This window comes from Bos mutus, chromosome 11 (genome assembly GCF_027580195.1).
Source record: "Bos mutus isolate GX-2022 chromosome 11, NWIPB_WYAK_1.1, whole genome shotgun sequence".
Taxonomy (NCBI): Eukaryota; Metazoa; Chordata; class Mammalia; order Artiodactyla; family Bovidae; genus Bos; species Bos mutus.
Genome location: NC_091627.1, coordinates 13,968,778 through 13,980,966, shown reverse-complemented (window position 1 = coordinate 13,980,966; position 12,189 = coordinate 13,968,778). Strand labels below are relative to the sequence as shown.

At 45.6% G+C, this 12,189-nt stretch overlaps 1 protein-coding gene across 3 annotated transcripts in view; it reads right to left on the bottom strand.

The window, feature by feature from the left end:
- TTLL11 (tubulin tyrosine ligase like 11) overlaps positions 1 to 12,189 on the bottom strand; it is a 270,271-nt gene that overhangs the window by 144,103 nt on the left and 113,979 nt on the right. For all 3 annotated transcript variants that reach the window (XM_070379049.1, XM_070379050.1, XM_070379051.1), the window contains exon 6: positions 11,896 to 12,011. In XM_070379049.1, coding sequence (XP_070235150.1) covers positions 11,896 to 12,011 — 116 coding nt within the window. The remainder of the gene's footprint in view (positions 1 to 11,895; positions 12,012 to 12,189) is intronic.

Here is a 12,189-nt window from a genome sequence, read left to right as displayed (position 1 = left end):
TATTTTCCTGTTGGTGGATAGATTGTTTCCAGCTTAGAGCATTTTACAAACCCCATGGCTGGAGTTCTGGAGCTCTTCCTGTGCTTTGAGAGTCCAGTGCTCTGGCCTGCCTTCAAGCCCTCATGGGAACCATTTTCCCTGCCGAGGCCTCTCTTGCCAGCTCCATCCCGCCCACCTTGCGGAGCTCCTACTCCCAGGCATCCTGCATCTCACAGAGGCTCATCCTGACCCAGCCTCTAGCCGGGCCTGACGCTCATCCATCCACGCATGTGCGCACACATTCATTCACACAGGTCTCAGCAGCTTCTCCAGGCTGACCCCGGGTGCTGCCCAGGCCTGGACAGACTAGAGGAAGAAAGTGAGCCTCTCTGAGCAAATGAAGGCTCCCCGGAACAAGCAGTCCCCAACCATGACCTCGCCCCACAGGAAGTGCACACCCTGAACAGGCAGTCTCCCACTTTGCCCTGTTCAGTTAGGATGCCAGCGCAGCGCAGGATGAGCTGGGGGGCGGATGCCAGCTCTCCGAACTGTTGGATTTCCACCCTCTCCCCACTCCCTCTTGCAATAGCCTCTGTGATGAGAGTTTCAAGGGTCTCTTCTACTGCTTAAAAAGGGAAGGAAAAAAAAGGAAACTGAGTAAAAAGGAAAGGAAAGAAAGCAGCTGGAGAATGCTGCCCAGCATTTGGTGTAATAACCAGGGGCTTTCCAATAACAGCTAAAACTGGCTTTGATTTCAAGCTTTCCTTTCTTTTAATCTAGCAGATAATTAGAGGGAAATCAAATCCAGCCTGGCAGCCGAAGATCAACCTGTCACTGTTGGGATCAATTCCCACTTATTTTACCATCTTCTCCTTCACACATTTAAAAAAAAAAAAAAAAAAAAAAAACCACTTCCCCAGGTTGTATATATCATTTGACTTAAATAATGTACTTATTATTTAAATACTACATTTAGAATGGATATTTCCCATGATAAATACTCTCTTAAGAATAAGCAGCATCTTCTCTCCCTCCAAATAAAGAACTCCTTGCTTTGCAGATTTAAAAACATCCAACTGCAAACACCCTTAAATAGATGAGAAAGATCAAAGTGCAGAGAGGGGAAGAAACTCTGTACCATTTATGGCTGCAGATGGCAGTGACGGGATTCACCCCAAAGCACCGGCTCCAGGGCTCCGATTCTTACCACTCTGCTCTCCCACCAGGGCATTGAGAACAGCAGGGCCTCTCCAGTTCCGCTTCCTGAGGGGCTCTCTCTAGCCTAAGACGGACTTCTAAATAGCACACAGAGGATTTCCCTGGTGGTCCAGCGGTTGGGAATCTGCCCACCAATGCGGGGCACACAGTCTGCTGTGCACCGCAACTACCGAAGCCCTTGTGCCTTAGAACCGGTGCTCTGCAATAAGAGAAGCCACCACGACGAGAAGCCCGTGTGTGACAGCTGAAGAACAGCCCCTACTTGCTGCAACTAGAGAAAGCCAGCGTGCAGCAGTGAAGAGTCAGCACAGCCAAAAACAAAATAAACAAATAAATAATTTTAAAAGTAAAATAAATTAGTAGCACACAGAGCTTTAAGCACAAGATGTTGGAAATAAACCAAACATTGCTCCATACGGAGGCAGACTCTGACCCAGCCACTGATGAAAATGATGTTTACCGAGCTCTTAATAAGAAGGGGAAATTACTGTTGCATAAAATGGAGAAAAATAAAAACAGTATACAAAAATTAGATAGAGAGTATGGCCTCAGCTATAAAACAATATAGAAAGAAGAAAATGATACCATTTTTATGAACTAAAAAGTTAATCATGATTAGCTCTGGGTGGTTGAATTTGAGGGAGATTATTATTTCATGCTATGCACTTTGGTATTTTCCCTTTTTTTTCTATAATGAGCATGTATTACTTTTATAATAAGAAAAATTTCAAGAAGCATCTGTCACAGAAGCAAGATCTGTCCTCTCCAACCCCAAGTGCGATTTTGGAGGCCTGATGGATTGTCCTCCGGGACCCTGCCTAACTCCTACGCTCAGCTTCCTGCCTCCATCCTTCCCTCCCCCAAGCTTATTTATATCTTTCTCACCCAATCAAGGCCAAGAAAATGTAAGCCCCACCTCATTCACCATGGTTGCCTTGAGCACTCCAGGCCAGCTATTAGTTGAATCATAGGAAAGTGTCAGTAGTTGTGGGTCAGAGAAAAAAGATCTAATACCTGTAATTTCGTACGATCCCACCTCATCTGTGGCTCATCCTGCCCTCTTCTGAGCTTCTGGCATGTTCCCAGCCTGGGATGCCCTACTGTACACAGATAGTCCGGATCTGTTTCATTTGTTAGATGGTGCTTTAAGCTGGTCGTGCATTGGCTTACATTTCATTCATTGTGAATCTTCATTAATTGAAGCGTAGTGAATATGAAGCAGCCACCTGGCTGGCCACGGAGCTCCCGCACGTGGACCTGATCGATCTCTCACGAGCACCTACTTACGTTCAGTGACTGAAGCTAAAGGGATGCGTCCCTGCCTTAAAGTCTGGGTGAAGACAAGCCCAGTCAGGTAAGGACAGTGCCGTGTGGGTGCACAATCTCCTCAGTGCACTTAATACCTTCACATCCACTCTCTCGAGGCAAGATCTAGACACACTTGGCTTTGAATCTCAGGCTGTCGCTTTTAAGTGCTGTGGTCTTTGGCCTGTCACTCACCCTTCCCAGGCCTCAGTGTCTGTCCTCTTAAAACAGAAGCAGCTACAGCATATGGCCATTGGGAGGACGAAACAGGAATAAAGGTAAATACCACCGTGCCGTGCACAATAAGCCGTCTACAAACAGTCCCTTGTAACAGAGGCAGAGCTGCTACTATTACTCCCTTTTTTCCCCTTATTTTGTTTGTTGTTGTTTGCTTTTTTTGCTTGTTTTTGGTTTGGGTTTTTTTGTTTTGGTTTGTTTTAATGAGGAACTGGGTTCAGGGGAGTCCAGTGACTTATCTGAGGCCAAGCGGACCTGGTATCTAAACCTCCATCCTCAGCCCAGACTGCAAGGCGTCCTTCCAAAAAGCCAACGACGCCTCATTTAAGAGCCCATGAACATTTAAAGCTCACTGGCACAGCTCATGAGGAAATTTCCAAATACATTTGCTCGCCCGTCACTACCTGGAATAACTCTGGAAGGGCCCACGCAGAATTCCACTCTGCCGTTTCCCCAGAAGTGCTGACTGACGGGCCATATGCTCATCTCGGTGCCCATCTGCTCGGCGCCCGGGGGGACAGGGAGGAGCGGCCTGCCCACTGGCGGAGGGGCCCGGCTCCTGTCTAATGGTCCCCGAAACGGCTTTTCGGCCCAGGAAACCCGCCTTCCCCATAAGCCCCGAGAATGGTTCCTGCTCAACACGCTGCAGGCAAAAGAGGCTTTCTACTGGTTACTGCTGACTTAATGCTTAAACGTTTATGGATGGGAGAGAGCTGTCTGGTTTTATTTCTTGCACATAACGCACGTATCATTAGTCATTTCCTGTCCATCCTTACTTAAAAACACATGCGTGTTTTTCTAATTTGCTGAACGTGAAGCCTGGCCAGGCACGGTGGGCGTGACGGATCCTGAAGCCATGACACCCCGAACCCCGAGGGGGCAGATCCCTCCAGCTCCCTGGAGTCTCCAGTGGCAATAGGACTGATGGGTTCTTAGCTTTTTGAAAATATGATGAAAAGTTTCTGACCTTTTCTCCAGGAAAAAGAGACACGGACATGAAATTTTTGTCGTTACGGGGATCATGGACCCTCCGGAGGCCTTCGTGTTTCTGAATCAGGTCGAAGACAAGCTTGGACTGGCTCAGCCTGTCACCCCAGGTCACCCACCTCTGGCCTCTGGATCTGCATCTCCCTCCCCACCAGCGCCCCTCTCTACTCATCCGCCTCTGCCTCACCAGCTGACTTAACTCCTCACATTTTCCCCAACAGACTCCCGTGCCTTTGTTTCCTTCACCAGGGAGACTCTTCCATCCGCGTGTTCCAAACATTACTCATCCTTTAAACCTCAGTTTCCTCGCCACCTCTTCCTTGTCTTTTTTTTTTTTTTTAAACTCTTCTCATCAGGAAATTATCTTTCCTTACATTTTCTTCCCTCGTTACTTCATCTTTATATTTCGGGCGCCTTGTAACTTTCCACCTCATAGATATCTGTGAATCTTGCCTCCCTTACTGACCTGTGAGCCAATTCACTTCCATAGTCTTCTGCCTGGGGCTTTCCCTGGTGGTTCAGATGGTAAAGAAATTACCTGCAGTGCGGGAGACCCAGGTTCGATCCCTGGGTCAGGAATATCCCCTGGAGGAGGGAATGGCAACCCACCCCAGTATTCCTGCCTGGGAAATCCTCTGGACAGGGGAACCTGGTGGGCTGTAGTCTGTGGGGTCTCAAAGAGTCGGACACTGTCACTTCACTTTCAGTCATCTCCCTGGCACACAGTGAGTGCTCAATAAATGCTCTAAATAACCAATAGATGCTCTAAATAACCAGTATCTGTGTATGTGATCCTGATACAGGTTGTAAAATGAAACCCCAACAAGTGTGCAAATATTCATCTCTTTGTGACTCTGATTTATGTGAAATCTTCAGAGGTTCTTGGGGTCAGGGCATGCTTGTCTGTAGGGGCTTGCCACAAAGAAATCATTAGGGGGTCAACAAAGCCCCAGAATTTCAACAAATGTCAGCTATGTGCAAGTGGATGGGCCATTTGACAGGGTGGTTGGATGATTCTCCTGAAAGAATGCTTGCTTCCAGAAGACTACTCTGAAAAGTAAGAAAGATACTGTTCTACATTCACAAAGGCATGTTTAGTCCAAATAGTTTAGAAACCCTTCTTTTCTATCACTGAGGGGATTTCAGTTGGGACGTACTGCCAATTTAAGGGGTAGAGACCTGGGCTTGAGGGAATTTCTGGTTAATGTATTTTTGATACTGTTCCCCAGGACAGGACGGAGTTACATTCCTTGATCAGACTACAAGCCCTCAGCTGTGAAATCGAACCACTGGGAGATTCCTTGATCTCTGTTCTCTTAGAATGCGTGTGTGCTAAGTCACTTGAGTTGTGTCCGACTCTGTGTGACACTATGGACTGCAGCCTGCCAGGCTCCTCTGTCCATGGGATTCTCCAGGCAAGAATCCTGGAGTGGGTTGCCGTGCCCTCCTCCAGGGGATCTTCTGCACCGAGGTATTGAACCGGCATCTCTTTGTGTCTCCCGCATTGGCAGGCGGCTTCTTTACCGCTAGTGCCACCTGGGAAGCCCTAAGAACAGAATGTTATGTTAGAATGTTTCACCTTTATTCTCGATTCTACATAGAACCAACCTAATTTGAGGATTCACCTAGTGTGTGGGTTCTAAACACGTCTAAACAAGATCCAAGGGATACACTTGAGAGTCAAGGTAAGAAGTGAAGCCTGATCTCCCAGTGAAGCCTTCAGAGGATGAACATCTCTGAATTGGGGATGAAGCTGTACTAGCAGGCTGACTCCACCCTTCATATAAACTTGGTTGTCATGGTGATAGGAGGTAAGTGAAGCTGGGAGAGGACCATGAAACACTGCTGTGGGAAAAGGGGCTTCTGTGACTTACATAGTCATGTTCCAAATGTACACTTTTGAATAAGAGACAAGTGGCTCACAGCTACCCCCGGCTCCCCGGCACTGAATGGCATCAACAAATCCCCTCAGAGTCCTCCAAGCCTGTCCCCGGCTTTATATTACTCTGGGGTCCTAAAGGGTAATGATCCCTAAGAAAGGAAAATGGCTACTAGAAACATCTACATCCAGGAAAAGGAGCAAAATGCTAGTAAAACGGTTCCACCAGGGGGTAAACCCATCTTCCAAAAATTAATCAGTTGATGGAATAATCACTTTGTTTATAAAATAGGAAAGCAATTTATCCTCTTCTGGTTCTGATAGAAGTGTTTCAAAAGAAAACCTTAGGCTCCCCAAATACCTTGAGAAAAGAGGATAGCTTCTGTTGTTTTTCCTGATTTCCTCCCCCTGGCAAGTGATGGATCTTCTTCATCTTAGTTTTGTTTTGTACAATTCAGACAGGCGGACTCATTACATACACAACTCCAACAGGCTGCTCCAGGAGCTGCAACTTACGTGTCACTATCAGCATAACTTTCAAACAAAGCCTGATTGACCACGTGGTGACCCTAAGAACTAGCATTTGTCCAGTACCCTCAGATGCCATGAAGGCCTCTCGTACGTGTCATTTCACATGATGCCAGTGACAGTCCAGGCAAGGAGAGCCCTTGAGCCCTTGATCATTTCAAAGATGAGATCAGAGAATAAAACGACTTGGCCAAGCTCATCGTGCACTGATCAGAGATTAAGGACTTTAATCCAGACCTGGCTGATGCCAAGTCCAGTGCCTCGTCGGGACACAAGCTGCTCCTCTGACATGGATGCTTATGAAGGACGTTCTTGAGCCCAGGAGCTGATGAGCATGCTGGTTTCTAAGGTCCCTGCAAGTTCTGTGCCTCTATCGATAAAATGATGGGGCTGGATTAAACCAGGGGCTTTAGAAACTTCTTGTAGCAGAAAAGATCCTTCCCGCTCAGAGGAAATCTAGAGAATGCCAAAGTATAAAATAGGTCATCCCAGCTCCCCTCTGGTTAAAAAAGAAATGACTCCCCCGGAAATGTCCATCAAGTGACGAATGGATAATGTGGTATATCCATAGAATGGAACATTATTGGGGCATAAGAAGGAATAAAGTACTGACACATATTATAACATGGGTGAACCAAAAACATGCTAAGTGAAAGAAGCCAGCCACAAGAAACTCCATTTACATGAGATAACCAGAAAAGGTAAATCCAGAGATAGAAAATAGGTTGGCAGAGGCGGGAATGGGGAGTGAGTGCTTAATGGATAATGGATTACCTTTTGGAGTGACAAAATATTTTGGAGCTAGAAAGGGGTGCTGGTTGTACAACATTATGAATGTGCTAAATGTCACTGAACTGTATACTTTTGTAAGGCTAGTTTTATATTGTGTGGATTTTACCTCCATATGTGTGTGCAGAGATGTATGAGAGTTCTAGAATCCTATCCCATCAATCGCCCTTCCCCCACCCCTGCAGTGCCTCCAAGGACGCCTAGTAAGTAAATCAATAGAGTCATCAGATATTACAAAAAGTCATCATAGTTCAAAACAGCTCTCATATGACAGCTATTTTGTTCCTTCAGGGGCCAAAGGTATATTTTCTCCTAACCCAACAAATAAATTTGTCTGGGCGAGTGACATCATACTACATGGAAACAAAATTTTCCATTGCAGTCAGCTCCAATGTCAAGTCTAGTTGCAGTGGCCCAACAGCTTTGGTTTTAGGATATGTCATTGGTTTTAAACTCGAAAGTCTATTTAAGTATACCAGAAAAGAGCATGGTAAGCACTTTCTGTTTGTTGGTTCAAATTATAGTAGATAATTTTATTGGTGAATCGTAAACTAAGCATTATTAAGTGCCTACTATATAGTAAGGTGGCTCAGCAGTAAAGAATACGCCTGCAATGCAGCAGACCATGCAGGAGACTCGGGTTCAATCCCTGGGTGGGAAAGATTCCCTGGAGAAAGGAAAGGCAACCCACACCAGTAGTCTTGCCTGGAGAATTCCATGGACAGAGGAGCCTGGTGAGCTACAGTCCATGGGGTCACAAAGACTCGGACATGACTGAGCATACACACACTATATAGTAAGTCTTGCATGTTGCCTCACTTAAACATCATTATCTCCATTTTATAGAAAAGGATACTGAGGCTCAGACTAGCTCTCCACATCTTCAACATCAAGATTTGAATCTCAGTCTCTTCAGCTCAGGAGAAAGTTCTATCTACTACACCCACTCAGTAGGGTCACAGGTCCTTCTCCCCGTGGAAGGCATGAGGATTGCTCTCTGCCCCATCAATATATGGACCCCAGCCTATATGACCCCCTACTTCTGGGGTGTGTGAAGATGCAGGACACACAGACACAGGTGTCTGATACCCTTCCAAGGCCTCCTCTGCACCTTTCTAGAGCAGTTTAGAGCAGTTTAAACCTTTTTGCTTCAGTCTGTGCAGGAAAAGTGAAAACTATCTTCAACAGTCTTGCTGGCAAAGTGTATTCAATGAACTGATGAGGGACACATCAAACTGCCTCTTGAGAAATCTGTATGCAGGTCAGGAAGCAACAGTTAGAATTGGACATGGAACAACAGACTGGTTCCAAACAGGAAAAGGTGTACGTCAAGGCTGTATATTGTCACCCTGCTTATTTAACTTATATGCAGAGTACATCATGAGAAACGCTGGGCTGGAAGAAGCACAAGCTGGAATCAAGATTGCCAGGAGAAATATCAATCACCTCAGATATGCAGATGACACCACCCTTATGGCAGAAAGTGAAGAGGAACTAAAAAGCCTCTTGATGAAAGTGAAAGACGAGAGTGAAAAAGTTGGCTTAAAACTCAACATTCAGAAAACTAAGATCATGGCATCTGGTCCCATCACTTCATGACAGATAGATGGGGAAACAGTGGAAACAGTGTCAGACTTTATTTTTTGGGGCTCCAAAATCACTGCAGATGGTGACTGCAGCCATGAAATTAAAAGACGCTTACTTCTTGGAAGGAAAGTTATGACCAACCTAGACAGCATATTCAAAAGCAGAGACATTACTTTGCCAACAAAGGTCCGTCTAGTCAAGGCTATGGTTTTTCCAGTGGCCATGTATGGATGTGAGAGTTGGACTGTGAAGAAGGCTGAGCGTTGAAGAATTGATGCTTTTGAACTGTGGTGTTGGAGAAGACTCTTGAGAGTCCCTTGGACTGCAAGGAGATCCAACCAGTCCATTCTGAAGGAGATCAGCCCTGGGATTTCTTTGGAAGGAATGATGCTAAAGCTGAAAGTCCAGTACTGTGGCCACCTCATGCGAAGAGTTGACTCACTGGAAAAGACTCTGATGCTGGGAGGGATTGGGGGCAGGAGGAGAAGGGGATGACAGAGATGAGATGGCTGGATGGCATCACTGACTCGATGGACATGAGTCTGAGTGAACTCCGGGAGATGGTGATGGACAGGGAGGCCTGGCGTGCTGCGATTCATGGGGTCGCAAAGAGTCGGACATGACTGAACTGAACTGAACTGAACTGAACTGAAGAGAAAGGCAAGGAAACTATTTGTTTTTTAAATATTTAGGTTGGATCCTATTCAAACACAAGAAACTCCAGCTTCTAAAGTTAACTGCTGGCCTAGAAGTCCTTGTGACGTCACTTCCTGCAGTTGGCATGACCTGGTCCCAGATTTGAACACACAGTTCAACCCTACAACACTGTGCCTTATCTATGGGCACAAATGCGGTGCTTTTCCAAGTTATTCTGAAACATTTAGAATTGAGAATAATTTCAGCCTTTTGGTTTGTATGAAAGTGTTAGTCGCTCAATCGTGTCCAACTCTGTGATCCTATGGACTGTAGCCCACCGGGCTCCTAAGTCCATGAAATTCTTCAGACAAGAATACTGGAGTGGGTTGCCATTTCCTTCTCCAAGGGATCTTCCCTACCCAGGGATCGAACCCTGGTCTCCCTCATTGCAGGCAGATTCTTTACAGTCTGAGCCACCAGAAAAACCATTGGTCTGTATAGCAAAGTTATCAAAATGCTGATAATAATTCTGTACATATAACGCACTTTACAGATTACAAAATGCTTTCATGGACAATCGTTGCTTGTTTTTGTTTTTTTAAAAAAAGGTATAATTAAGGAAAAATATCAGTAAATGCCATTTAGGTATTAACATACACCCTTATATTGTAGGTGGAGAAAGGGTGAGATGAAAGCATTTTTCTATTAAGATTGAAGTCAGGTTCTTGAAGCTCTAACTGTTCTTGGTTATCAGTTAGAAAAAAAAAAAGAAAAGTCAATGCTTTTTAAATTAAAAATGAGGTGCTGCTACTTATGACTTGATAAGTCGTAAAATGCCTTTCCCATCCCTCCCAATGGTCCTGGGCCCATTTAAATTGCTTTTAACTTTTAGATCTGCAGCTCATATGGATCACATCGAATGCCAGGTACCAGTAAAAAGGAAAAAAAAAAAAAAACAACAACTAGAACCAGAAAATGAAAGCTGATCATGTTTTGAGGCCATCTAATGTGAAATACAGCAGTCCCCTTTCCTCTCTTCCTGGTTTTGGTGGCAGAGGTTAAGAAGGCTTAGGCCACACAATAGCCTTTGAACTTGTTCCCACCAAAGGAATCAGAGGGTTAACGTGTCAAGGTCCTCTTTAAAAATCTATCCCCCTGAGCCATCCTGGCATGATAGCCACCAAAATCTCCCTGCAGTGCCCCCCTGTCACTCAAGACCTAATCTCTACCAGTGAGATCAATAACCATTAGAAAGTAGATTTTTGAGAAATGAATTACATTGCAATGAATCTGACCAAACTGCAATTAATCCACTGCTTTTCCTCAAGGATGGCTAAAAAAGGCAGCTGCATGTGGGTACGAGTAGATCCATTATCCAGCTGCCATGAGCTGCTACCGGGAGGGGTTCCGCAGACCTGACCCACCACCACTTTGATGCCCCCGTCAGTGGAGGCCACGCCTGGCGGGATCAGCCCACGTGAACCACAGGTGAGCGTTCTCAGTGAGCCTTGCTGGCCTTGGATCTGTGCCTCACACAGCAAAGAATGCTCTGGAGGAGAACTCAACCAAGCAGGCACCATCCAGCCTGACTCAGAATATGACAAATGCTCCTTCAGAGTGACATTTCCTGCAGGGCAGCGGTGCCCAGCCTTGGCTGTGAGATAGACTTACCTGGGGAACCTACACTGTTTCCATGGTCAGGTCTCCAGCCCAGGCTGATTAAAAGCAGCATCTCTAGAAGTGGGGGCACTTGCACTGGTATTTACGAGAGCTCTCCAGATGGTTCTGATGTGCAGCCAAGAGGAGAAGCTCTATCAGAGGGTGATTCTGACAATATCTGGGCTTGAGCCCAGTTGGTGAGGGGCAGCAGTAAGAGGAGCCTGCGAAGCACCACTTGCTCAGGCAAGTCAGGGTCCTCATGTTCCTAAACCACAGCTGACACATGCTTTACTTGTCTAGGGGGGTGTCGGGGTCCAACTGATGTGTCAGGGGTACCAGGAGTGCTGTTTGAAATGCTTGTCTTTGGTTTTTCTGCCTAAAACAGGCACCATGATATTTACTCAGTCCTCACTTTGCAAAAGCCAGGAATTTGGTGAAAACAAAACCAACAAAATACCCAAGTGACATTCCATGATTCATGACATCATGGAATCAGGGGTGATTCCATGGAGGGAGGGGTGGGCACATACTCCCATCAATATTCCAGTTAGATGTTAACTGGGTGGGTGGGATGAACAGGTATTATAAGGTTGTAAATATTATAGAACTGCCACAGGTTCGACAATTGGTTCTGCAGATTTTGAAACAAAAAGTTTACGTTGCAAGAGAGTTAACATCATGAAGAAAATTAAAAGAAAGCGATCCTTACTACACACGTCCAAGTTACCTGTGGCCCCATTCTCCAGCATTTTGTACTCTTTGCCTATGTTTGAGTGTCACAGAGAAGCACCACGTGGGCAACGGTGAGGAGGGGAGATTCTGTCACTGGGGGAGAGTGGGTTTTCAGAAAGACTTTCCAGACTCAGGTAAGGACTGGATAAAAATTCACCTGCTGAACTGCAAGTGTCTCCATCTCTTGACTCTGAGTCACTATATCTGGAGGGTGATACTCATAGGTGAAAATACGATTTATTAGATTGTTAAAGGTATAAATCTCACTCACGATGCTAACATGTTTTGAGAACTTGGCTTACCTGCTTAGGACATGGGAAGCAGAATTGATAGAAACAAATGATATAAAAAATACTTACTGGCTCTCTCTTTTCTTTTTAAGTGGGTCCATGAGACGCAGTGTGTCTCTGATCACGGCCACTTTCACTTCTTCATCGACAAGACTGGGGACATTCTCAAATACCCCTGGAGAGAGCTTGAAGGGTAAGGATTCCATGTTATGGTAGAGACAGTGATTCGGCACCAACTGACCACAAGCACCAGCCCCAGTGGTTGTACTGTCAGAATTGTTTAAAGGCTCCCTTCAGTCTACCTTTAAAATGTCAGTTTCCTTTTACAAATCAAAATACACGAAGGGGGAAGAATAGCACTGG